The 27,536-nt window shown below is 52.1% G+C and overlaps 1 protein-coding gene across 2 annotated transcripts; it reads left to right on the top strand.

Annotated features, from left to right (window-relative positions):
* The first annotated feature begins 1,104 nt into the window (after positions 1-1,104).
* Positions 1,105-8,096, top strand: SLC35B1 (solute carrier family 35 member B1). 2 transcript variants are annotated; one of them, XM_004591077.4, is made up of 9 exons: positions 1,105-1,388; positions 1,972-2,075; positions 2,672-2,802; positions 3,051-3,081; positions 3,544-3,701; positions 4,495-4,621; positions 5,922-6,028; positions 6,135-6,288; positions 7,859-8,096. In XM_004591077.4, exons 1-9 carry the CDS (start codon positions 1,183-1,185, stop codon positions 7,909-7,911), a joined length of 1,071 nt encoding a protein of 356 aa, XP_004591134.4. In that variant the 5' UTR covers positions 1,105-1,182; the 3' UTR covers positions 7,912-8,096. The 2 variants fall into 2 exon arrangements, with proteins under 2 accessions (XP_004591134.4, XP_058531668.1); XM_058675685.1 differs by having other exon boundaries at positions 1,171-1,388; positions 2,697-2,802.
* The last annotated feature ends 19,440 nt before the right edge of the window (positions 8,097-27,536 follow it).

Below are 27,536 nucleotides of genomic sequence, written 5' to 3'. Positions count from 1 at the left end.
CAGAGCAAACGTGTGGGGGTACTCCAGCCCCAGCCCCCACGAATAAAAAGAAGCCAGTGGGCTGGGGCCAGACCCCATCTTCTCACTCTCTTGTCCCTCCTCCTGGCAGATGCTAGCGCCCCAGTGAGTCAGGCCCAGAGTGATGGGTGTGGTGCTGCCCTGTGTTTCCTTCCTTTGCCTGAGACCATGCCAAAGGTCCAGCCTGCTGGAGGACAAGGAGCCGCAAACTGGCAGCCCGAGATGGGGTCTCGCAGGGCTGGGGCGAGGGAAAGCGATGGGGTCCGCATTGCGTTAGAATTCGTGCCTGCAGATGGAAACATAGCATTGGGATGAAGGAAGAGAATAGCCCAGGAGCTGGCTGCATTGTTGATGATGTTGCTAAGGCCTGGAGGAGAATGTGGTAAGCTCCCGTTTCCACTTCCTGGGAGTGAGCAAGTAAAGCCAGCGTCGAGAAACACTCATGACTAATAAATAACACACCTTGAACCGGGCAAGAAGCACTTTCACAAACAAGCCCATCTGACCATCCGCAAAGCCAAGAGGTCACACAGGGCGGCTGTCAGTCATCATTGTACAAACGTGGTCCGGAGCTTTGGGTAGCACGCGTGGGTCACCCTCAGGGACACCGCTGAGCCGAGCGGTGTCCACTCACTGGCTGCAGCGATGTGCCTTGGAGGAGGATCGCTCCTGGGAGCCCAGGCATGCAAGCAGCCCAGGAGAGGCGCTGGCGCTGGGCAGCCGCTAGAGGGCGCCGACGCTCCACCAAGACTTCCTACAACACTAGCCCCGCCGCGAAGGGGCCCAAGACTCTCATTTGCTCTATGGTCTGCACCACCTCCCGCCCCGCCCACCTAGAGCCTCTCGAACCCCGCAGCCAATCGTTGAGCTCCACATCCCCCGACGCCATCATTCCACGACGAGGGACTTCCTAGGGCACCCCCCAGATCTCCGTGTCATAGGCATCCTCGGAGATGCCTGATCGGAACATCTCGAAGGAGAGGCTTTATACTCGAGGCTGCCAGCTTCCCGGGCCACCCGGGAATGGAGCCAAGTTCCAAGAACCCGTATTTTTTCTAGGAAGTGGTTGTTGGCTTCTGAGGCCGTTCCTCTTCGGCAGCCCTGCACTGGCAGCTGTGGCGGTGACTGCGGGGCCCTCCTGAGCGGCGGTCGCATGCAGCTCCTATGAGGCCGCCGGTCGGCGATGTCCGACTCGAGCTGTCGCCTCTGCCGCCGCTACCCGTCCCGGCTGTGAGCGCGTCTCCCGTGGGCTCCTCCGGGCGTCTCATGGCCGCCAGCAGCTCTCTGGTGCCCGACCGGCTGCGCCTGCCTCTCTGCTTCCTGGGCGTCTTTGTCTGCTATTTCTACTACGGGATCCTGCAGGAGAAGATGTGAGGGCGGCGTGGGGAGTCCGACCTGCCCCTGGTCCTGCCTGCTCGCCCCGACCCGCGGCCCGGTCCCCACGTCTCCCGCACCCGGGCCCGGGCTCTGCTCCTCCTGCTGGGCCCTCTTGCGGCATCCGGCTCGCTGCCTGTGCGGCCGAGCTGAGCCTCCCAGCGCCCCGCTTGGCCTCCGGTCCCCCCGGGACTTGGTTATTTATTTGTCCTCCTTTAGCCGTTACTTCCGCAACGGGCTCCTAGGGTCTTAACAGTCTAAGACGTCTGCCTCCAGGCAGGTCAGAACCCGGAGCCGTGACCCGAACCAGCTACTGACCTCTTGCTACTTGCAGGCAGCCTATTCCTTGGGCCTTTGCCTTGCTGCTGAACACCCCCCTGCAGCGCCCCCCAAAAACTGCCTTCCTGCGCATCTCACATCCAATATAATGTGTTTTCTTTCCTGAGACTGTGAAACCAGCTAGTCAGGTTATCTAGCTTTCTACAAACAATAAACTGGGGTCGTTCTGTAAAGGAGAATGGCAAAGCCCTGGCTGTGAACGCAATATACTCATTTCCACCTTTTCTTCTGCTTTGTTAGAACAAGAGGAAAGTATGGGGAGGGAGCCAAGCAGGAGACGTTCACCTTTGCCTTCACTCTGGTGTTCATCCAGTGTGTGATCAATGCTGTGTTTGCCAAGATCTGTGAGTACCCAGTCCGTAGGGTGTTCCAGCCAGGGCCTGGCCATGGGGTGGTGGGGCGTTGGTTCCATTTCAGCATTTAACTTGGCACGACCTCCGTCTTTTTGTGCTCATACACATCTCTCTCTGAAGCTGATGACTTTGAAATGGGGAATAAAATATTAGATCCTTAAATTAGACCAACTTCTAAGTCGGGAATGGATGGAGAATGGTTCTTCTGATTCCAGATCCCCATTGAGAATACTGGAAGCGTTTTTGTTGTTTTTCTCCCCTTTTTTGCTTTGGCTGGCTTTTGTGTGTCGGCTTCAAACAGACCTTGAGCTTTTCTTTGTTGTCAGCCACCGGGCTGATGGGTCTGTGGAGCCCAAGAGGCCCTCGGCTCGCCCCTGCATGTGGGGGTGGGTTAGGCTGAGGATGGAATGGTGGAGCGGAACAACTTCCAGAGTTCCAGCCCAAGAGGTCGGAAGTAGCCTGGGTCTTGTTTGGCAGGCTTCAGCTGAGACGGGGCTTCCGCTTGGGTTCAGGTCTGTCCTCACCCCACCAGGCTCCCCTTGTATGTTTCTCTCTCTTTTTGTTTTTTTTTCTTTGTCTTCTCCCAGTGATCCAGTTTTTTGACACTGCCAGGGTGGATCGCACACGGAGCTGGCTGTATGCTGCCAGCTCCGTCTCCTATCTCGGTGCCATGGTCTCCAGCAACTCAGCTCTGCAGTTTGTCAACTACCCAACCCAGGTGAGTCCCTGGGGGCAAGAGGCGGAGTGGCTGGACACTTGTCTCAGGAAGTTTGAAGGTTCTCCCCTCAGATGGTTGGTGTGGACGCAAGGCCAGCAGCCCTGGGAGGCCTAAGAAAGTCAGCTTGTCCGGGCCCTTGGAGCTGGGGGCTTGTGGTGGTGGGATAGACCCCTGTAGGGCTGCTTGTTCGGGCTAAGTATGTTGTAGGCCACAGCTGCTCAGAACCTGTTTGCTGCATTTACTTTCAGGTCCTTGGCAAATCCTGCAAGCCAATCCCAGGTAAGCTGAAGGAGTTTCTCCTTCCCGCTCCTGCCACAGCTCTGTGTCCCTGCAGGCTTCCTTCTCCTGCCTCAGCTGCCCTGCGGGCCCCGCCACTTCCTGTGGTGTGTGTGGCTGGCAACCCTTAACCGGAGCCAGAGGCTAACCCGGTCAGCTGTGCAGGGTCAGTGCTGTGGCTGGCCTGTGCGTGTGTACCATGAAGATGCTGTCCCCACCCTCCCCGGGATATCTGCTGTGGACTTTTAACCTTTGTTCTCTGCCTTCTTCTCGCCTTACACTCAGCTGTGTTGCACAATCATCGTTCTCATGTAGGTGCCAGCCCAGCATTCCTCTCACTCCCTGCAGCCCCTCCTTCCTAGACACCCTTTTCTTCTGGAAACTTCTTTTGATTCCTAGGAGAAGGGTACTGGGGTCATTGATTCTTGGGAGTGCCTGAAGATTCTGTTGTGTTCTTCTCTGCAGTCATGCTCCTTGGGGTGACACTCTTGAAGAAGAAGTACCCGCTGGCCAAGTACTTGTGTGTGTTGCTCATTGTGGCCGGGGTGGCCCTGTTCATGTACAAACCCAGGAAAGGAGTTGGGGCAGAGGAGCACACCGTGGGCTACGGAGAGCTGCTGCTGGTATGCGGCCCCAGCTTTCCCAGTCCTGTACAGGCGGGCCGGTGGGCATCTCGGGATGTTCAAGAAGAAACAAAATGAAACGTTCATTTTGGCATCCAAAACAGAAGGAGGGGTGTTGGGAAACGCATGCATGGTTTTTTACAGTTCACCTTTTCCTGCACTTCACGAAGTCCCCTCGGGACGTCGTGGTGCCCCTTGCTTACCCCAGGGTCTGCTCTTGGCTGCAGTGCCCCAGCTCAGCTAAGGCCATAGCAGTGGAAGCCTAAACACTTAACCACCCGCAGCTTGCTTTCAGAAGACAGAGGGAAGGCGTTGTGTGTCTGGGGCCAGCCAGGAAGCCCAGAAGCCAGCATTAGAATGCAGCAGGGGCTGCTGCTTACATATGAGGGGCTGATGCAGCGCTCATCCATGGTCTGTGGCTGGGCAGTAGTGTCCACATCCCTGGCTGAGGAAGTCGGACCACAGATGCTGTCCTCTTGAGCCTTGTACTCATGACTAGAGGTTAACCTGAGGTGGCAGAGAACATTCCGGCTTCTCACGGCCTGGTGGAGGCCCCTGCACAACAGCAAGGCATTGTGTTGGAAGGGGTGGGCTTCCTGCTCTTGCTAGCGTTACAGTTACGGGTTGGGTGTGGCTGTCAGGCTAGAGCCTAGGGCTCAGGGAGCAGAGCCTGTGTGCTCTCACCCTGCTGTCAGCCTATGGCCGCATGGCTGCATTCTTTGAGGTTCTGTGTCCCTGGTTAGGAAGGGGCCTGCTGGTTACCGTCCTGCATGCTGCCTCCTTTCGTTCTCAGCTGCTGTCTCTGACCCTGGATGGGCTGACGGGCGTTTCCCAGGACCACATGCGGGCTCATTATCAGACTGGCTCCAACCACATGATGCTGAACATCAACCTTTGGTCGACACTGCTGTTGGGAGCCGGTAAGGAGACCACTGCTGCTGTTCTTTGTGTGTGGCACCAGGGGGCAGTCTGTCCTTGCTTCCTCCTTGGCCCAGCTGCCACTTGCTGACTTAGCCTAGGCTGCAGGCCTGAATTGGTTCCAAAATACATTTCCCTCCAAGTCCCTGAGAAGGCTCCCTGGGAAACCCATGCCAGCAGGGTCTTCTTGCTGCTCGTTTCAATCACACTATGGGTCCGACCTGTGCCAGGTATCGTGGGAAGACACACAGTGATGGCATGCAGGAAGATCCTGGGGGCTTTCCCTGGTGTGAGGGAGGTGCGATGTTGGCAAAGGACTCACGGTTCACAGACTTGGGTGTGCACTGCTCCAGTTCAGACATGAATGTAGAGTGCCTGGGGTCTGCCCACCTGGCTCCCGATTCTAGCTTCCTGTTGGGGCAGACCCTAGAAACATGAGACTTAGGGAATTTGGTCCCCACCACTCATTATGGGATACCAGGATTAAGTTCCTTATTTCAGCCTGGCCCAGCCCTGATTGTTGCAGACATTGGAGAAAGGAACCAACAGATGGGAGTGCTATGTATGTGTCTGCTCAAAAAAAGTGAGCACATTTATTTTGCACTGAGTACTTCATCTTTCATTTGTTTAAGATTATTTATTTGAAAGAATTAGAGAAGGAGAGACAGAGGGAAAGGTCTGCTGGTTCAACTGCTGGTTCACTCCCCAAATGGCTGCAACATTAGGGCCTGTGCCAGGCTGAAACCAGGATCCCAGAACCTCCTCTGGGTCTCCCATGTGTAAATGCAGGGACCCAAGAATTTTGGCCATCTCCACTGCTTTCCTCAAATGTATCAGAGAGCTGGATCAGAAGCCAGCAGCCAGGACTCAAAGAGGTACCCATGCAGGATGCTGGCACTGCTGGAGACGTCTTCTGCTGCTGCACCACTGTGCCAGCCCCTCACCTCTTTGAAATGTGGCCACAGTTGGTACGTGAAGGCTTTTAGTACAGTGCCTTAAGACTAGTGGAAGAGGCAGCTGATGGCTGCAGGTGACCAGGGCTAGAAGCACCATTGAGCTCATGATGGATGGGTCAGTGTCTCCACAACATCGCAGGGTCTGCTTGCAGTCACTTTGGTAGAAATAACTTGCCCATTTCAGAAACCTCCTCCTGTGAGTCCCGTGTCTTCGGTTTCTTTAATCCAAAAAGGATATTGTGCAGATTCACTCCGCATACTTTCCCATGCCCCAGCATCACCTGATGTGCTTGTGTGCTTGTGGACACCCATGAGAGGTGCCAGTCAGCGTGGCATTGCCTCCTAGGAATCCTGTTCACCGGGGAGCTCTGGGACTTCCTGCGCTTCGCTGAGAGATTCCCCAGCGTCCTCTATAACATCCTGCTCTTCGGCCTGTCCAGTGCCCTGGGTCAGGTGGGTGCTGCGGGGGGGAGGGGCCGCCTGGGTTGCCCCGTCGCAGGGGGTTCCTCAGCATGGCAGCCGCCCGGGAGCCAGCCTGAACCTGCCTGTGTCTCCCTAGAGCTTCATCTTCATGACGGTTGTCTATTTTGGTCCCCTGACGTGCTCCATCATCACCACAACTCGGAAGTTCTTCACTATTTTGGCCTCTGTAATCCTCTTCGCCAACCCCATCAGCACCATGCAGTGGGTGGGCACTGTGCTCGTGTTCCTGGGTAAGTCTCCTTGGAGCAGGCATCTCAGGCCACACACACACACACACACACCCCTTTGTCAAGCATGCTCAATTGTTTTAGAGAAATTATTTATTTATTTATTTTTAAAGATTTATTTCTTTTTATTGGAAAGGCAGATATACAGAGAGGAGGAGAGACAGAGAGAAATATCTTCATCCAATGGTTCACTCCCCAAGCAGCCGCAACAGTTGGAGCTGAGCCAATCCAGGAGCCTCCTCCGGGTCTCCCACGCGGGTGCAAGGTCCCAAAGCTTTGGGCCGTCTTCGACTGTATTCCCAGACCACAAGCAGGGAGCTGGAAGGGAAGTGGGGCAGCCAGGATTAGAACTAGTGCCCATATGGGATCCCAGCGCGTTCAAGGCGAGGACCTTAACCACTATGCTACCGTGCTGGGCCTTATTTATTTATTTTTAAGATTTATTTTTATTGTCAGATATACAGAGAGGAAGATCTTCTGTCTGCTGATTCACTCCCCCAAGTGACTGCAGTGGCCAGGGCTGAGCCTGTCGGAAGCCAGGAGCCAGGAGCTTTCTCCAGGTCTCCCACATGGGTGCAGGATCCCAAGGCTTTGGGCCGTCCTCGACTGCTTTCCCAGGCCACAAGCAGGGAGCTGGATGGGAAGTGGGCTGCCGGGATTAGAAATGGTGCCCACAAGGGATCCATAGAAGGCGAGGATTTTAGCCAGTAGCCCACTGCACAAGGCTTTTTTTTTTTTTTTTGAGAGCAAGGGAGCATTTCGGACCTATCCTCTCTTAATACACATTTCATCTTAGCAATTTCCATCATAGAAACTTCTCTACCCCCTGAGCCGGACAGAATTACTTTACTCCCTACTGACTTGGGCCACTGTAGATGAGCAGATGGAAATAGCTTAGAGGTTTTGACTTAAGTTTCCTTCATTTCTGTGTGTACACACAAACACACCCACGCACATATGCAACGATACGCTTGAAAAGTTTGGGGAAAAATTAATAAAATAAAAGATATGGGTTTTTGGACACAAAGATTTTGAAACCCAGTCATAATGTTTTCTTTTTTAAAGATTTATTTTTATTGGAAAGTCAGATTTGTAGAGAGAAGGAGAGACAGAAAGAGCTTCCATCCGCTGGTTCACTCCCCAACTGGCTGCAACAGTCGAACTGAGCCGATCTGAAGCCAGGAGCTTCTTCCGGGTCTCCCACGCAGGTGCAAGGTCGCAAGGCTTTGGGCCATCCTCAATTGATTTCCCAGGCCACAAGCAGGGAGCTGGAAGGGAAGTGGAGCAGCCTGGATACAAACTGGTATCCACTAGGCTATGCTGGGCCCACAGTGCTTTCATAACACATTTTTGCATGAACTCTTTGAAGACTCCCTCTTATGTGTCATCAGTGTCTTGGTAATTTCATTTAAGGCCATAGGGGTTGTCCTGGGAGTTAGAGAAAGCTGCTGCTATTCTGAAGTGCGTTGTCTCTGAAGCCACCATGTTAGAGGCTCAGGCTTGCTCCCCCTCCACCATCACAGCCAGCTTTCATTTCCCACTTGAGCCAAGTCCCTTGTCTCCCTTTCCGTAGGTCTCGGTCTTGATGCCAAGTTTGGGAAAGGAGCCAAGAAGACGTCCCACTAGGAAGCGAGAGACTCCCTGCGTTCCAAGAGTGTTTTAAGTTATTGTCTCACACGGCGGCATCTCGTAGGAAGACAGACTCCATAGTGATGAGGGACTGGGTTCCGGTCTTTTTTTTTATTATTATTATTATTTTATCTAAGCAAAATCACATATTCTTTAAAAAGCACCTGAATCTTCACAAGGCAGAGTTGGTGTTTTCCATTCTTGACCGGGAGCATAACCTCACACACGAGGAGGAGAAGGGGGAGGCAGAGCCAGCTGCACTTGGGTGGGGGTTGCAGAGATGGTGGGTGATTCCCCAGGAGCCTGCACCTGTGCCAGCAGCCCCTGTTCTGGGGGGATGAGGCCCTGCATGTGTCAGGACAGGTGGCTGGCTGGTGGAACCATGGGGTGTGAAAATCGCTTCTCTCTCAGAGCTTGGGGAGGGCTGGGGGGATTGGAGGGGGCGGCGGCACACACGTCATCAAGGAGCCAAAGCTTGTTCTCTACTTCAGAGATGTCTCAAGCCTGGGGGGCAGCAGGGCCCTGGGGCCTCCAAGGCTGCCATGTTTCCCCTTCCCATCACCCCTGCTCCAGCGGGAGCTGAAACCTGTGTGTGTGTCGGCAGCGGGAAGGGCTTCAGCAGGCCCAGGGTGGACTTGCCTTGCACCATCGTTCGGGAGCCTGTCTTCATCCCTCCCTCTCCCCATGGCCCCCCCGAACTGCTCCAGCAATACAGCTCATGCCAAGGGGCCCATGCCAGCTTCTGCCTGTTGAAAGGGATGTGCTGGCGGGAGGCATGGTGCCTGAGTCCTGGCAGAGCCACTGCCGAGAGTTTTCAGGGTAGTAATGGGGAGAAGGCGGGGCCTGGAGCCCAGCCACCTGCCCACTGCTGCCTTCAGAGCTGGAAACCACAATCCTCCCAGGACCAAACTTCACACATGAAAGTGCATCTCCAGCAGCTGCAGCTCTGCCGCCATCTGTTCCACAGCCCCGGCCCCTCGGCTCTGCAGAGGGCAGCTTGGCCTCCTTTCTGTGCCGCCTCCCCTTGCACGCCTGGCGCTCTCAAGCGGCCTGGGTGTCGCTGCCGCCCTGCCCACGGAAGGCCCCTCGTGTGTTGAATTCCTCCTTGAGAGGTGTGCTGTGCTTGCATGTAGCCTAGCTCCCTGTCTCTGCCCCCTCCCCCGCCCCTCTTTTTTAAACTAAGTGCATCAATGAGCTGCTTTCCTGCTAGGTTGCTAATTCTTCCAGCTGTCTTCTCTGGATTAGGTAAGTGGGTAGAGCATGTTATTTGGCCATGGACCTGTGGCTTTAACAGACATCTTTCCAGCTACCAGCTCAGTCTCCTCACCTTCCTCCCCCAGCCATCTCCCCCACCCCTGTCTTAAAACTGGCTAGAGCTAGCCACCATGAGCAAGATGGCATTTCCAATCATCCGCCGTGGCTACCTGTGCCAGCACCCTCATCTGTAGAAGGAGCTGTCCTACCGGCAGTGGGCAGGGAGCCCAGTTTTGGTCAATGGATTGGGTCCCCGGCCATTCATCTTCACACTTATTATTCTGGTTGCCACACCCTGTACATTGCTGGGCGTTCAGTACGATGGGTCGTTGCCCTCCTGTGTTCACGTTGTGAAGCAGATCCAGGGAAACAGATCATGGCATCTCAGCCCCGCAGGGACCCACAGAGGGAAGGTGTCTGGGCAAGGTGAGGCTTGAGCTGCAGAAGTGTGGGAAGATGAAAGGGAAATGGAGCATTGGCCCCATTACCAAACGGGGTTTTCGAACTGCCCAACTGCCCACCTTGTCCCCGCGTGCCTGTTCGTGGTCAGCTCAAGGGGGCACATGTGGCAGCAGAGTGGCTGTCAAACAAGATGGTGTAGCTGGTTAACCTGAGTGTCCCGTAGGCTGGCATCCTAAGCTGCAGGATCACAGGAATGCAAAGTGCCAAGTTGGACTCAAGTCAGTAATAACCGTGTGCCTCTCACAGGGCTGGCACACGGGAAATGGCAGACAAGTTCAAACAAAGGCACCGCTGATCACCAACCAGGGGCAGCCACAGGTTTCCAGAGTTGAAAACACTTTTAAGTTAATTCTCAGCTCTGTGAAGGAAGGGGCCTTGTGCTTTTAGCTCCAAGTGTATGGCACTTAAGTCTATTTTGGTCCAAGTGGCAGGCCCACAGCTGAGCAGTCTCCCCACTTCCTGTGGGCCTCTTAGCCCCTGGCGCAGTTTGACCCACAAGTGTGACTCAGGGTGCAGTGGGGGAGGCCAGTCTGGAGCTACACATAGAAAAAAGGTCTTTTGAAAGTGCAACGAGGCAGGAACCAACTGTTTACTCTGGATGCCCAATAAGGTGAGGTATTTGCAGATGGACTTGATCTCAGAGTGGAACAGGTCTGCACTTTTGGGGAACGGGGAAGACGTGGGAAGGAAGGCCAGGTGCCCCCTGGTAGGCTCCCATGTGTGTCACAGTGATACAGGGATTTGAGGGGAGGCCCCGAGTTTTAGCTGGGTCTGCAGTGGCAAACTGATCTCCTCCTGTCACCAGAGCCATCTGGCCCACTTATCAGGAAGCGTGTGTGTTGCGTGAGCTATGCTGGTCATCTCCCTGTGTCCTGGCAGGGAGCTCGCCCTGGGGCACTGCAGGCTTGTGTGGCCCTCCCCTCGGTGAGCACACCAGCCATCTTCAGGAACAAGAATCTGTTAAAGAGGCTCCTTTCCCCAAGCACTTTAGCACACGACACTTAGTCCTGGAACCCTGCTGGGGAGAGGCGAGCCAGGAGACCATCTCCCTAGCCCTGGGACCGAACCTGAAACCTGCCAAGTGACTCCGTGGGCAGGGGAGGGAAATGGGGCAGCACAAGTGAGGCTCATTTTGCTTCTCGCTCTCAGAGTTCAGGGAGCTCTTTAGCTCTCAAGTGAGCTACACCAGTGGTTCCCAGCTGTTGAGATGTTCTGGAAATTTCCACATTTGGGGGAATGACACAAGTGTGCTAATTTCGTGTCCATGTAAGGATGTTTATAGAGAATTTCACCATTATGGTCTACAAAGGGACATTTTAACTTCCCCCCAAATTTTTTTTTAAGGAAAAGCTCTTCAGTATAAACGAGTTTTCTTCCAAGAAGAGTATAATTGGAAATTCTGTCACTACATGAATGAGATACGTGCAGCTGTTAACTGCCAAAAGTGCCTGCGACTGCGACATGCCATGTTACTCTCCCTGCAACCATGCAGTGCCTGTCACCCGTGGCTTGTTACAGCGTGCCCTCTCTGGGCTGTGTTGTGCAGTGCAGCCCCCACGGAGCTGGGCTGACCAAGATGGCAGCAATGCGGGTGAAGTTTTTTTCCTTCATTGAGACCATCCCGAAAGCCCAAAAACCACCCCTCAACCCCCATCTGCTTCTACCTTCCTCCCTTCTGGAGAGCCAGGACCCAGCAGCCTGCCTGGACTGGGAGAGATTTCCAGGAAGAGCTGCGGCTGAGTGTCAGGGCAGCCTGACCTACAGCTCCCAGCCTGTGCTTGCATGCCAGAAGGCTACCACCTGCTGGTGAAGAGCGAGCCCTGACAGGCACCATCCTCGGCCCCAGAGCCAGTGGGCTCTGCCTGTCCTCCCTTTGGTAGGACAAGCAGGAAGGGGCGCAAAGAGGAATGATGAGGCCTCCTCACTGAGTGCCTTCCACCCAGTGAGGGCCCAAGGGCTGGTGGGTTTTCTGTGAAGCTGTGCCCGACTCCTCACCACTGCTGGCAGGTGTGGAGGAAGGAAGTGTTCAGGCAGAAGAAGTCCCCTGAACTTGATGGGATGGGGGGTGTCACATATCAACCCAACAGGTTCATGGTCAGGATGGATTTCTTTAGGTTCCCCCCAACACCCTCATCAAGAGACTCACTCACTGAAAAGTGATTCCCCACGTGGAGCTGTGTACCTGGGCATCTCTGTCTCTCCTCCCGTCCATGAAGCGAGGACGCAGGAGCACCCAGGAGAGGAACCCATTTCCTCACGCACCGTCTAAGGCTTCCAGGTTTAAGCAATAAAAATGTGGAAGGCCAAGCTGCATTTGATTTTATTATTATTTTAAATGTTTTATTTTGAATTTTATGGTACAGTTTCATAGAGTCTGGGATTTCCTAACCCCCAACTGATTTTCCCCATGTTGTTACAATAGTATAGTCCTTCATAAGGAGCCATAATTCCATCAGTCTATTATTTCAGTGTGCCCCAACATTGCTGGCAGACAGTGTCAGTCCAGCATCCCATTGTCTACAAATTTTCAACATTTCCATTGGGTGCATTTGATTTTCACATAAACAACAGGTGGCTTGGGGATACAAGCACGTCCCTAAATTCAGGTTTAGCCCATACTCCATATTTTACCTGACAACACTCGTGATGGCATTCAGCCTCATCGCCACACCGTCGCTGGCATCGCCACCTGCCACCTCGGGGCCCAAGGCTTCCTTCAGGGGCTGTTTTCCAGGACAGCCATTGCAGGATGGCCAACCCATGGCGATGCCCCGGGGAGGCGCAAGTCCCGGCCGAGGCAGCAGGGGGCGCTGTGCTCTTAAACTCGATCCCCAGACGCGCGCCCGGGGGCTCGGGCAAGGCCGAGGGGGGGCGGGCGGAGTGGAAGATTCCGCGGCTTCCCGTCTTCCCTTCAGCAACTCCCCTTCAACCCCCACCCTACCGTGCCGAAGCTGTTTAAGAGGAACAGGATCTGGGCCTGGATCACTCCCAAGGAGCCATAGTGGCCTCTTTAATGCGGCATAAAAGCCCCCACCTCGCCCCGCTTGCCTCCACGATCCTACTGGAATCCTCCCTCGCACCTTCCATGCTGGCTCTGTGCATCTCACTCGGCCACATCCACCTCACGCCCTCTGGCACCAACTACTGGCTCCCTGAGATTTCCCCGTGCCCCGGGTGCACTCAAGTCGGTACTTTGGCCACCAACATTCACACACCACAAGGGGTGCTGAGCATCCCATGCATCTGGTCCTGCCCCGGGCTGAAGCAAACAGATACAGCCCTTTCTAGAAAATTCTCAGCGAGTGGGCTGGACGAGGCTTGGTACCAGAGTTCACATGTTTGCCTCTTCATGCCGAGTGGGGTCCCTTGTAGGCTTCCGTTGTAGGGCCTCTGATTTCTTCCTTTCTGAAATAGATGCTTGTTTCAAAGATTGATTGATCTGAATTGAAAGGCAGAATGACAGAGATTTGAACTCTGGTTCACTGTACAGACAGCTGCAACAGCCATGGCTGGGTCAGGCCAAAGCCAGGAGCTTCATCCGTATCTACTACGGGTGGCAGGAGCCCAAGTACGTGGGCCATCCTCTGCCACTTTTCCCAGCCACATATAACAGAGACTTGGATTGGAAGTAGGGCAGCCTGGATTCCACCAACACTATAACATGGGATGCTGGCTTTGCAGACAACTATTTAACCCACTCTTACACAATTCCCATCCCTAAGAGTCTAAATGTATAACACTGCTGTAACCGCAGTGGGGATAGTGGATAAATGAGGACAGCCATGTTAAGTCTTAAAAGAAGATGAGGTGTGGTGACAAACTGAGAGTGCAGGTCTCCATCTAAGGGGCACAAGGGGAAACCAGCATTGTGGTACAGTGGGTTAAGTGGCCACCTGCCATGCCAGAATCCCATCTGGGAATTGGCTTATGTTCTGGCTGCTTCACTTCCTATCCAGCCCACTATTAATGTGCCTGGGAAAGCAGTGGAAGACAACATAAATGCTTGTGCCCCTGCACCCACATGGAGAACCCCAATGGAGCCAGTGCAGCCATTTGGGGACTGAAGAGAATTCAGATGGAAGAGAATTCTTTCTGTCTTTCTGTGTGTGTGTGGTGGGGGAGGGTGGGGTCTTCTCTATCTGTCTCTCTGGCTCTATAATTCTGCCTTTTAGTAAAATCAACTCTTAGAAAGAGGAAAAGGCACCATGGCTTTCCACCTCCTCCCAATTGCTACTCCATGTATGATTTCTCGAGAAAACGACAATCCTGGTTTGTACAGAGCTCTTCCAGTGTCTGGAATGATTGCCCGTTTTAAAGCAAGCATGCCTGACGGTTTTGGCCTCTGGGTGCCAGGCTGCCACACTTGATTGATGCTTTGCATCTCATGAAGGTTTAGATGCCTTTTTCATCCCAAGACTGTCCCAGCCTCTTTCACCTTCTAATTCAGTGACTGCCGTGTGGTGGGTGTTCTCCAAATGTTTACACACGGGTGGGAAAGAGAAGGCAAGGGAGACAAAACAGCAACTACAGTCTATCAATGGGAGAACTTCTTGCTGCCACTTTGGGCCTGGGACAGAGGGAGCAAGCTAGCCTGACATTGAACGCATGCATGTGTGCACCCAAGTGTGGGTGCCCATGCTGGCAGGTGTGACAGCTGGAAGATGTGTCCATGAACCACCAGTTCCTTTCTCAGTGGCCTCCCCGGTTAAGCCGTCCTCATTCAAGGAGAATGAAGAGGAGGAAAAGAGTTCAGGGCTCAGGCTGGACACGCTGGCTTCCTTTCAGGACCCTTGGCTGCTGGCACGGAGATCAGAAAGAGCTCATAGAGGCTTCTGGCACCAACTGATGCCTCCTCGAGGGGAGGTGTGTGACAGCTGCTGCCACCCACTGCCTACTCATTGGCGTGCCCACTGCATAGCAAGCAGCCACACGAGTCTCTTGGCCAAAGTGAGGTCGCCAAAACGCCCTTGCACCTTGAGTGGGAGGAGACTCGCAAGAGATGAAAGCATCCACGGTGAAGAGGAGGGTGGGGTGACTCCCATACCTTATGGCAGTCCCCAGAAGCAAAGCAGGTGCTTGACCTGACTTCTGCTAATGACTGTGTTCTGTGCTCAAGCCTACATGTCCGCTGCAGCCAACACGGACCTGCCTTAAGAGAGCAGGCTTCCAAAGCAGAATAGAGACGTTTACTCTGAGAAGCAGCTAGACCACACAGGAGTCAGAGCTGCCATCTTGAACCTGAGGGGTTTTGTTTGTTTGTTTTGTGGACACATGACAGGCATGCATGTTTTTAGAATAACGTGAACTTATGATTGCCATGACCAAATCAGGATCCTAAGCGCCTCCATCTCCTCATACATTAACCACATGTCTGCTGGAAACCTTCCGACACGATGTTCTAAGGGGTACTGGAGCTTGCTGTAGGCTATAGCTAATTCCAAATTCAAAACAAAACAAAATAAAACAAAACAAAAACACTCAGTTTTCTGAATGGGCAGCAGAAGTGGCTTGGGGCCGCTCTCCAGGCTGAGTTAGGGCACTGTCTTTTACATGGTTCTGTCCCTGGACAGCCGGAAGCAGCCCATGCCTCGGGAGCCTCCTGCTGCCAGTCCAGGGCACTGCCCGCCAGAAGCCATCTCCAGCCCAGGGCCAGCTGACTCCGCCTTTGCTCCAGGTGCCTGGTCCTGGCTTGGGGCTGTGATGCTGGGGTGGGTGTGGGTGTGTGTCTCTGTGTGTGTGTGTTTGTGTGTCTGTGTGTGTCTTGCCTGGGAAACAGGCACAGGCGGGTCTGCACCCTGAAAGGTTTAGGCATTTGCTAGGGGCCAGAGGAGAGTGGAGCCACAGCGTATGGCTTATCTCTCTGCCCAAGGTGGCTGTGACCATTTCTCTGGGGCACCACCTGCCTCTGCGGTCCCTCCTTCCCCAGCTGGTCGCAGGTGCAGGACAGAGATTAAGCCACACCTACCCTCTGCATAGACAACCCCTGAGCCTCTGCTTCCCACGCTTCCTTTACCCTGCCCTCCTCTGCTCCTCTCTCACCACTCCTCCTTTTTCTCTCTCCCCCTAAGTCACACACACACACACACACACACACACACACTCTTTCTGCAGTTCTGACAGTGAGTGAATCCTTCGCCTGGCACCAGCGCCCCACCATGCGTGCCAGCCCTGCTGGTTTCTCTCCTTGTTCCTGTCGCTTCTGTCCAATTATCTCTGGCCAGGCGCGTTGGGAGCCACCTTGTCTCCTGTCTGCCTCCCACCATCCGTGTTGAGGTTCCATTTCCCAGGCTAGGAGCGGGAGCCGGCTTTGAATAACCTGGAAGCCATTTGGCCCTGGCTCCGTGTTCTCCCGCGAGAGAGCCCCAGCAGAGTTAAGAGAATCTTGGGGAAGATGACGCCACTGTGGGAACAACTAAGACCTGCAGGATCTGCTTTTAACAAGGTGGGATCAAAGGCTTGGTAGCGTCAGCGGGGCAAGGGGAGGGACCCAAGCCCTTGCCACAGAAAACAACCTTGACTCAAAGATCTCAGGAGATGCTTCCTTGCTCATCCGCGTTCCTGAGTGTAATGTCTTTGGCTTGGAAATGAACTTTGAAGCTCTCTAATACAGGCACACACAGGGCGCCTGCAAGCCGTCACAGGTGTTTTCTGATCAGGTGGCCTTTTAAGGGAACAGTGGGCTCCGGTAGAGGGCCGGGGCAAGGTACTTGCCGGAGGAGTGTGGTTGAGTGTTCAGGGTTCTCACGGTTCTGCCAGCCCAGGACTGAGCAGGAAAAGTGGGAAGAGGAAGTGGCTATGGCTGAAACTCTGGGAACCAAGTTCTTGCAAGGAATGTTTATTTCCCTTACCCAGTACTGCTTCGCACTGGGAATACTGTGGAGAAAAGGAAAGAGAACCATTCCGGCTCCAATATGAGCATTATGCTGCAGCTTGGGTTAGGGGGTGGGGAAGAGGCAAGTTGGTGTTGTGGTATGGCAAGTTAAGCTGCCACCTGAGATGCTGGCATCCCATGTGGGTGCCAGTTTGAGTCTTGATTGCTCTACTTCTGATCCAGCTCCCTGCTGACACATCTGGGAAAGCAGTAGAAGATGGCTCAAGATCCTGGGCACCTGTACCCAGGTGGGAAACCTGGATGAAGCTCCTGGCTTCAGCCTGGTCCAGCCCTGATCATTGTGGTTATTTGGGGAATAATCAGCAGATATCTCTGCCTCTCTTTCTCTCTCTCTGTAACTCTGTCTTTCAAGTAAATACATTTTAAAAAGATGTGGCTTGTGAATGCTGTCACCACACTGAGTGCCTAGGTTCAAATTCTGATGTTTCCGATCCAACTTCCTGCTATTTGCCCACCCTGTGAGACAGCAGTTAACGGCCTAAGTGCTTGTGTTCCTGGCACACATGGACATCTGGACTGAGTTCTGGGCATATAGCTGCAGCTTGGCCCAGTGCCAGCTGTTGTGGGCATTGGGAGAGTGAATTAGCAGATGGAAGATCTATGTGTGTTTGTATTCAAATACATTCAAAATAAATATTAATTATTTCATAAAATCCTTGCTCCCAAACCAGGAGTTACAGGGTCTTTGTTTCTTTGTCAGATATACAGAGAGGAGAAGAAACAGAGATGAAGATCTTCCGTCCGATGATTCACTCCGCAAGTGACCTCAACGGCCGGTGCTGTGCTGATCCAAAGCCAGGAGCCAGGAACTTCCTCCAGGTCTCCCAACTGCTGTCCTCAACTGCTTTCCCAGGTCACAAACAGGGAACTGGATGGAAAGTGGAGCTGCCGGGATTAGAACTGGTGCCCATATGGGATGCTGGTGTGTTCAAGGCGAGGACTTTAGCTGCTAGGCCACCGTGCCGGGCCCTAGATTCATTTATTTTTTTTTTTTTTAATATTTTTTCAAGATTTATTTATTTTATTACAAAGTCAGATATAGAGAGAGGAGGAGAGACAGAGAGGAAGATCTTCCATCCGATGATTCACTCCCCAAGTAAGCCGCAACGGCCAGTGCTGCGCCGATCCGATGCCGGGAACCTAGAACCTCTTCCGGGTCTCCCATGCGGGTGCAAGGTCCCAAATCTTTGGGCCGCCCTCGACTGCTTTCCCAGGCCACAAGCAGGGAGCTGGATGGGAAGTGGAGCTGCTGGGGTTAGAACCGGCGCCCACATGGGATCCCGGGGCGTTCAAGGTGAGGACTTTAGCCACTAGGCCACGTCGCTGGGGGCCCATTTATTTTTATAGGAAAGGTAGATTTACAGAGAAAAAGAGAGACAAAGATCTCCCATTTGCTGGTTCACTCGCCAAGTGGCCACAATAGCTTGAGCTGAGCCGAACGGAAACCAGAAGTCAGGAGCTTCTTCTGGGTCTCCCACGAGGGTCCAGGATCCCAAGGCTTTGGACCATCCTCTATTGCTTTCCTAGGTCACAAGTAGGGAGCTGGATGGGAATTAGAACAGCTGGGACGTGAGCTGGTTCCCATAAGGGATCCTGGCGCTTGAAGGGGGAAGATTAGCCAATTGAATCATCGTGCTGGGGCCCAGGAGTTACAATTTAGTGAGGAATGTAGGGAACTGGTGACCACAATGTGGAGAGAAGGAACAGAAGAAGGAGAACCAGGGGAAGGCCTCACTTAGGGCTGCAGAACCCTTGCGTAGCTTCCTGGGGGTAGGGGGCAGATGGGTAAATTGGAGCCCAAAGAGAACAGGGTTAGCCAGCAGAAGGCAGGGGTGTGGTCCAGGGCAGGTGGCAGGAAGATGATTCTGGGGAGAGTGTCTGACAGGTGCAAAAGACAGGCCTTGGTTCTGGGTGTAGCTAAGGAAGCTTCCTAGGCAGGTTCTGGGGCAGTGTCGCAGAACCAGTAGGAAGTGCAAACCAGATGAGGCTTGCTAACAGAGGTGTCTCATCCTATACTGGAGGCTGGGAAGTCCCGCAGGAACTAGGAGGGTGCTTGCCTGCAAGCTGGAGATCCTGGGACACCTGTAACGGGGACTCAGTTAGCTTCAGAGAGCCTCAGCGATGGGACAGGGCTGCAGAAGAGGGGTGCTTGGTTAAGCACTGGGGTTCAAAGGCTGGAGAGCCTCAAGGCCTGGTGCCCCAGGCCAAGGGCAGAGGGAGCAGAAATGGCCTTCTCTACTGGCCAGTCCGGTGAGGTCTCAGCCCATGGGCCCCTGGAGGGTGGCCACCCATGCTGTGCAAAGATTTCCTCACTGCCTCCATGGATTCATAACGCAACTTCTGCTGGAAAGCCCCTCACAGCTACACCCACAGATGGTGCTTGCCCTTTCTCTAGGACTTCCTTGCTCCTGCCAAGTCTGCACCTGTAATGAACCATCCCAGCAGGGTGGGAAAGTACAGAGCAGTTCACTCCAGACTTTATTGTCCTAAGGGCAGTGGGGGCCAAAGGAGGGGTTGTGTGCCAAGATGTGGGTGGCCTAAGCAGAGTGGCATTCTAGAAAATTTGCTCTGGCTACAGAGCAGAGAGTGGCCTAGAAGGGAAAGCCCAGAGACCAGAAGACAAGGAAAAGGAATGTGGTGACCCAGGAGGACCTGGGCGTGTGTCTTGTGGAGATGGAAAGCAGGACTAGAAGGCAATGGCAGTGCAGTGATGTGTCCCGCCATGGTGGGGGCCAAGGAGCCTGCTGCCCGGGTGCCAGGTGGGAGCTGCTGTTGGCCGGGAAGACAATGCAAGCACCCCTGCTGACTTTCAGATGCCAACAGGACTCCAGGCTAAGGAGGCCAGGCTGGAGTTGGTGTGAAAGCCCGGGGCTCAAGAGTAAGACTTGGTTTGAGAGCAGGGCCTGTTCTGCAAACAGAGGGTGGTGCGAGTGTCAGCAAGCCATGTCAAGGCGCAAGGGAACAGTGGGGCGAGGAGAGAATGGGATGAGTCTGGGACTTTGAAAGGTTGGCTAAAGCGACACTTGGGCTGGAGTCTGAACAGAAACAGTCCAAGGGCCCCTGGTCCTGGTCAGGTAGACCGGCTTCCCCAGCTAATTGGCTCTGCTCACTCAGCCTGAAGCTCTCTATCTGCCCGGCTTTGTTCCCCTTCCCCCTTGCTTCTCCATCCCCTTTGCCCAACAGCTTTCCAGTTCTGCCTCTAACCTTTGCTCAGATCTTCTCTGACATCCCAGGTAAGCCTAGGGCTTCCTGTTGCACTTTCATTTATTCATTCACTCACTCATTCAGAATGTATCTGACATTGGTACCATGACAAACACTAGGACACAAGGGAGAGCCAAACAAACAGGTCTAGTAGAGGGAGATCTAGGTGAGGAGACGTAATGCGATTTTTGTTCATGTTGTAAAGGAAGTAATCAAGACAGCAAACGCTAGGAGGTCCTGACTCTGGAGAAGATGAGTAGCTCTCTGGGGATGTGACCATTAAGCCAGGGCCTGAAAGAAGAGCCCAAAGTAACAGAGTGAAAAGCAAAGGGGAAAACGTGTTCCAGGCAGAGGGTCCTGGAGCCACCCAGGCTTGGGGTGGGGAAGAGCCGGATGAGACTGGGTAGCTGGGATGATGAGCCCTGTGCTTGAAGATGTCACACACTAAAGCTGGTGACAACAAGTTTCGATTTTTTTTTCTTAGCCCAATGGGAAGGCTTCCAAAAGTTTCAAACAAGGTTGTCTCATGATATGAATCAAGTTTTCCGTTAGTTTTTCTAGTTCCTAGAGGAAAACTGGCCCTGAGATCCAGCAGCGCATCAGGGAATCTAATCAGGCTCCTCTTCCTGTGGTCCATGCCAAGGAGGATGGTGGCTGCATCTTAGAGAAGCACAAGGGATGGAGAGAAGTGGACAGAGCCAAGAGACACTTTGAAGCTGGAATTTTGGAGAATTCCTGCTGAGTTGGGGGTGCTAGTGGGGGAACAGGGCTGATGGCCATTATCTGACCTGAATAAAAAGAAAGAGATACAGGCTTGCTGGGCATGCTCTTCTCAGCTCCCACTGGATCCTTGCTTGCTTGGAGCTCCTGGGTGCACAACTTCAGACACCCAGAGCTCGAAGGGCAAACAAGCACCCTGTGAAAACCTCAGTGCTGAATGGGGCCTGAGCAATGGCTCAGCTGAACTAATCTGCCTGCAAGATCTAGCATTTCATATGGGTACCAGATTGTGTCCTTGCTGTTCCGCTTGCCATTCAGCTGTCCGCTTGTGACCTGGAGAAGCAGCAAAGGATGGCCCAAAGCCTTGGGAGCCCTGCACTTGCATGGGAGACTCAGAAGTTACTGGCTTCTGGCTTCCAGACGACTCAGCTCTGCCTATTACACCAACATCAGCCCTGGGAGTGAACCAGCAGATAGAAGTTTTTTCTCTGTCTCTCCTTTCCTCTGTAAATCTGGCTTTACAATAAAAAGTAAATAAATAATTTTTGCCTGGCATGGTAGTCTAGTGGCTAAATCCTCCCCTTGCATGCACCAGAATCCTATATGGATGCTGGTTCATATCCCGGCTGATCCACTTCCCATCTAGCTCCCTGCTTGTAGCCTGGGAAAGTAGTAGAGGATGGCCCAAGCCTTGGAACCCTGCACTTGCATGGAGATCCAGAAGAAGCTCCTGGCTGCTGGCTTCCGTTTGGCTCGGTTGTGGCCATTGTGGTCACTTGGGGAGTGAACCAGCGGATGGAACATCTTTTTCTCTGTCTCTCCTTCTCTCTGTAAATCTGACTTTCCAATAAAAAAAAAAAAAATCCTTAAATTTTTTTTTTTTAAAGAAAAGGAAAGAAAACTTTGGTGCTTGACAGTCTCTGAGATCTCTTCCACTTGGGAAATCCTATTATACATTGCAAAGCTTGTGACTTGTCTAGACAGATGACCTTTCTGTTTCTTTCACTGCAGCCTGCAGACCTCGACGGATCTCTGCAGCCAGGAGCACTCAGTAAGTGCCGGCTGACTTTTCACTTTGGCCCAGATCTTCGGTAATTGAATTTTAGATTAAATTCCCTGTTTAAAAAAAAAAAGAGATCCGAGCATAAACTTTCAATCAAAATCAATTCACCTTGATGAAGTAGAGCTGTGGCAAGGATAGCCTAAAATCGTAGAATCCGAAGTAGTTCCTGTTTGAATTGAGTCTGAAAAAAATTTTGCTTTTGCTAAACTAATGATCTGCATTTAGGTAAATGTTATTGTCTGGCAAATGCCAGCAGGCGGTGGATCAATATTCTTCAGAATAAGACCAAAACTCACTGAGCATATTTCATAACAGTGAACACAATGCACTCCTGGTAATATCATCTTTGCTGAAAGCAAATATTAACCTTCGAAAACTTATTTTAAAAGAATGACTTCAGATCATTTTGAGGCTCATTTTAAAGATGAATGAGACAGAGATGGAGGTGTGTTGCCAGTGTAAGACAAAAAATCAAAGAAAAACAGGACTCAAATCTGTCATTTCCTCTCCTCTCTTTTCCAATGTCTTTTTTTTTTTTTTTTGGCCTTGAACTCCATCTCTTAGAAATCATGTTTCCCAGCCATTTTCCCAGGCTAAAAAAATTCAGAACTTCAATACCTACTAGCATATTGATCAAATCCTCAGAGAAGTAAACCATTCCCAGCCTTTTGTTTTATTAAAGAGAGAAGTAAAATGACAGAATGCCCTTTGTGTGCCAGCCACTTTTTTTTTTTAAAGACTTATTCATTTTATTACAGCCAGATATACACAGAGGAAGAGAGACAGAGAGGAAGATCTTCCATCCGATGATTCACTCCCCAAGTGAGCCGCAACGGCCGGTGCTGCGCCGATCCGATGCGAGGAACCAGGAACCTCTTCCGGGTCTCCCACGCGGGTGCAGGGTCCCAAAGCTTTGGGCCGTCCTTGACTGCTTTCCCAGGCCACAAGCAGGGAGCTGGATGGGAAGTGGAGCTGCCGGGATTAGAACCGGCGCCCATATGGGATCCCGGGGCGTTCAAGGCGCGGACTTTAGCTGCTAGGCCACGCCGCCGGGCCCGTGCCAGACACTTTTGAACAAACAGGTCCTTCAAGGCTGCCTATTACCTACACCCAGATAAATGCGGCATTCCACTGGTGGGATGGGCCCATAAGTGGTCCAGTATAGGTGCTGTTTTCTGCTTGGGGTGAGTCCCTGCTGTGGAGCACTTCAGTAAAAAGCAGAACCACACATCACAAGATGACCACCACCGTGGTAACTGAGACCTTGGTTCCCTGAGGGATGCTTGGGGGAATTGGCAAACAGAGTGCAGGGTATGGTCTAAGATTAGCTGCTCGGGTACTGCTGCCTAGGGCACTGGGTTTGCAGCACGAGGCACAAAGATGGAGCAAAGGTTTGACATCCTTTGCAGCAGCAATAGTGGACACGTATCTGACAATGGTGCATTCCCCCCTCCTGTGTTCCACTAAAGGAAGTTGCTGGTCCTCCCCTAGCCGGCCTCGATCTCCAGCAGAATGTGCAAGTCTGGCTCTTCTGCTCCTGCCTGCTCTGGGAGGTAGTAACCAAGTGAATTCCAGAGCTTGCTGATGAAATTGGAGTGGGGACAGTTCTTGCAGCTAGGAATACTGGATGCTGCGTGTGGAAGATTGCTCCCGGGTCTCTGCCTACTTACTCCGCTGGGCTCTATCTGCCCTGTTTTAAGGTGTAACCTCCAACCCTGTATACAGAATGTGACCTCTGACACGATTGGAAGGTCAACAGGATTAAGCACGCCTTTTATTGAATCACAGCGTCATTACTGGGTGAAGGGACAACCTGAAAACGCCCTCTTACTCTTCCTTTTCTTAAACCTATATACTTGGGCTGAATAAACTGACATTCCTTACCAGATTGTCTCTGGTGATTTTTATGGCCAAAGAACACCAGTTGCCTCACCCTCGGTGACCTCGGGGCCTGCACTGGTGCCCGAACAGGGACTTCAAAGGCATCAAGATCTTCAAGATCTCGGGCCCCCAGCGGCGTGGCCTAGCGGCTAAAGTCCTCACCTTGAACCCTCCGGGATCCTATATGGGCGCCGGTTCTAATCCTGGCAGCTCCACTTCCCATCCAGCTCCCTGCTTGTGGCCTGGGAAGGCAGTTGAGGACGGCCCAATGCATTGGGACCCTGCAACCGCGTGGGAGACCCGGAAGAGGTTCCTGTTTCCGGGCTTCCGGCCGTTGCAATCATCGGACGGAGGATCTTCCTGTTTGTCTCTTCAGGTCGCTGCTCCCCGCTGACATGACTCACTGGAGACTTCCCCATCAGAGAAGTTCACTCCCAGTACGCCTATCAGGTGGTCCCACCAACTCGCAGTAACCTTTAGGTCACTGCTTACCCGGTCGTCTGGTCTCATTTGGGACTTCTCTATTGGGGATTCCCCCTTTCAGGACCTAGCAGGTGGCCGCCCTCTCCCCAACCCTGTGACACTCTGCCCCTGTGTAGAAAGAAATTTCTCCCCTTAAATGCGTCTCTGTATTACAGAAATTCTGCTCTTTTTTTCAGAGCTCCTAGTACAGGTACTCTATTGCCTTGTGAATACATTGCTTCACTGTGCCATGGGTCTAATGACTTCAAAAGATCCAGGATCCGAAACCAGAATCGAACTGCCTTGGAGACCGATTCCTCTGACTTGAAGGAAAGTGACTTTGAACCCCATTTGGACTCAGAGGGAAGTGCAAGTGAGTCCCACTGGGGATGGAAGGGAAGTGAGATGCTGCCCGCTTGCAATTTGGCCCAACAGGGGGATGCCACAGGCGTGCAAATCAGTCTGAGGGATGCCCTGGGACTGTTCTTACTAGGGCTCCTGCCTCAACTGCTGGGGTACTTGTGGGGGGACAGCCCATGGCTAGCAGTGTGCCACTGTTGCTGTCATTGCCATTAGCTTCAAGCCGTACCCCTGCATGTTCCTGGGCAGCACCACCTGCCACTCATACTACTACACCTAATACCTCCTGGGGCAACTTGAAATCCCAAGCACAGAGTCAAGGTGCCCATTTCATATGTGACTAGGAGGAAGGTGAGACCCCACCCGCAGGGAGCTGGACTGAGTGCATTGCTCGGGGGGCAGTTCTCTGGATGCTGGTTTTGTTAGCCTGGCTGCTTATCACCAGCAACTGGCCACTTTTGATTCATCCAGCCCTCCATGGTCTGACCCTAAATTTCTTTTTGCTTGTCTGTCCACTTCTGAAATACTTTTATAAAATGAGAAAAAAGAAAGAGAAGAGGAAAAGAAGGAACTGCTAGTTAAAACTTGTTATTGGGGCTTGCAAATTCTACCTTGGAAAGTCATTTGTTGCCATTTGTGTTTAACAAGCAGGCTTCATCTACTCACAAGCTAAAGGTAAAAACAAACCAAAAAACCTTGACTTTTTGGTAACTTTTAAGATTTGATAGAAAATACTTTGGCATAAAATCAAACTCTAACCCACTTTTCTCAGGCTGAAAAATTAGCCCAGGTTTTGAGTGTGAACGCACCCAGAGCCTTGCAGGGTCAGCTGAGGGCCGCCTGTGCTGGAGATGTGGAGATCACGGACACATACAAGACAATTGTCCTGATGTTTCTGTATCAAGCCCTGGACCCCCTCCAGCGGTGTGTGAGGACTCTGGCCTGGAGGTGAAATTGCTTGTTCAGGGCCTGCAGGCAGCCTGTGTGCTGCCTGATGGGCTAGGCTGTTTCCTTGCTCCCAAACAACTCTTAAAAAGGGCGCAGAGTCCAAGAGTAAGCAGTGGGCCCAGATGATAGCGTGTGGAGTGTGGCTTTAAGACAGTAGTGCTTGTGGTCTAGTGCCTGTAACACTGGCATCCCATTTGGGTGCTGCCTCAAGTCTTAGTTGCTCCACTTCTGATCCAGCTTCTTACTGGTGTACCTGGAAAAGCAGTGAAGGATGGCCCCAGTGTTCAAGTCCCTGTACCCACATGGGGCACCAGGAAGAGCTTTCTGATTTCTGGCTTCAGCCTGCTACAGCCTCAGCCATTGAGCCATTTAGGGAGGAGACCAGCAGATGGAGGATATCTCTATCTCTCTTGGTAACTCAACATAATAATAATAACAACAATAATAAAGACAGCATATAACTATGTAATACTCTCAAATCCACGTTGGGTAACACATCCATAAGTAAGGGAGCCTACTTTATGGCATATTTTAAAAAAATATTTATTTATTTAGATTTTACTTGATTTTTTTTTTTATTGGAAAGGCAGATATACAGAGAGATTTTCTGTCTGCTGATTTCACTCCCCAAGCAGCCGCAGTGGCTGGAGCTGAGCCAATCCAAAGCAAGGAGCTTCTTTCGTGCCTTCCACGTGGTGCAGGGTCCCAAGGCTTTAGGCCCATACTCTATTGATTTCCCAGCCACAAGCAGGGACCTAAATAGGAAGTAGGCCACTGGGTTTAGAACCAGCATCCATATGGGATCCTGACATGAGAGGTGAGGACTTTAGCTGCTGGCTACTGTTCAAGGTCCATCATGTTTTTTTTTTTTTTAAGATTTATTTATTTTTTATTACAAAGTTAGATATACAGAGAGGAGGAGAGACAGAGGGGAAGATCTTCTCTCCGATTATTCACTCCTCAAGTGGCCGCAACAGCCAGTGCTGCGCTGATCTGAAGCCAGGAGCCAGGAGCTTCTTCCGGGTTTCCCACGTGGGTGCAGGGTCTCAAGGTTTTGGGCAGTCCTCAGATGCTTTCCCAGGCTACAAGAGGGAGCTGGATGGGAAGTGGAGCTGCTGGGATTAGAACTGGTACCCATATGGGATCCTGATGCATTCAAGGCAAGGACCTTAACCATTACGCTATTGCCCGGGCCCAAGGCCCATCATGTTTTTTGTTTAAATGTTATTTCAATTATGATAAGGTAGGAATTATTTTCTCTATTATTGCAATGGAAAATCTGTGTCTTGGTGAGGTTTGTTGAAACAGATGTCATAGTATGAGAAGCCCGTGTTACACTGGACTTGAAATTGAGTTCCAAAGAGGCTGGGGTTCATTCACTAAGCTAGAGCTTTCTTATGATGAAACCTAATCAATCAACAAACATTTCTTCACTGCCAATTTCCTCGTAACCTCAAGGTGGCCCCAACACAAGCTCATCAATGTATTCTTATTTCCTTGTGCATCTGTATCGCTCTTGCTGTGTTTTAAAGTTTTGTATGTATTTCTTTGCTTATTTTAAAGGTATAGTGTGAGAGAGAGGGAGAGATAGAGAGGCCATCTCTTTTACTAATGCTATTGTTTAATAGACAGATTTGCACAATTTCCCATCTGGTTCACTCCCCAAATGGCCACAATGATGGAGCTGGGCGGGTGCAAAGTCGGGAATCTAGAGTTTCTGAGTCTCCCATTTGGTACAGGGACCCAAGCACTTGGGCTGTTCTCCACGGTTTTCCCAGATACATTAACAGCGAATTGGATCAGCCAGGACTCCTAGTAGGATCCATACAGGATGATGGCACTGCAGAGGTTTAGCCTACTATGCCATGTTGCCGGCCCCGAGAGATCAATCTTTCATCCATTGGTTTACTCCCCAAATGACTCCAATAGTAGGCTTTGGGCCAGGCCAAGGCCAGTAGCAAGGAATTTCACCTAGGTCCCTTTTCTGGGTACAGAGAGCCAAATACTTGGGTCATCAACTATTGCTTTCCTAGGCACATTCATAGGAAGCTGGACTGAAGTCCATGCTCCAATAAGAGATGCTAGTGTTGCTAACACTGGCTTAACTGACTGCCACCTATGTCTCTTTTCTCTCCAAGCTGAGCACAGGACTATACTACTATTAAAGATCTTCCTTCCTGGGTCTCTTGGGGCCAAGTGACCAAGCTGAAAGGTGGTCAGTGACCAAAGACTGGCACCTTCTTGGTGTGCTTTGTACTTTGGTGGGCATCTGCATTTCTGCCCTGCCCTGCCTCTCTCTGTTTCCCCTGTGGCTTCCGGGAGAAACCTTGCCTTTTTTTCAGGGGACTACACAATGGAGCCAAAGATCCTGTTGTC

The sequence above is a fragment of the Ochotona princeps genome, chromosome 17 (genome assembly GCF_030435755.1).
Source record: "Ochotona princeps isolate mOchPri1 chromosome 17, mOchPri1.hap1, whole genome shotgun sequence".
In the NCBI taxonomy this organism is placed as follows: Eukaryota; Metazoa; Chordata; class Mammalia; order Lagomorpha; family Ochotonidae; genus Ochotona; species Ochotona princeps.
Note: the sequence above shows the minus strand (reverse complement) of the source record. Positions and strands in the feature narration are given on the sequence as shown.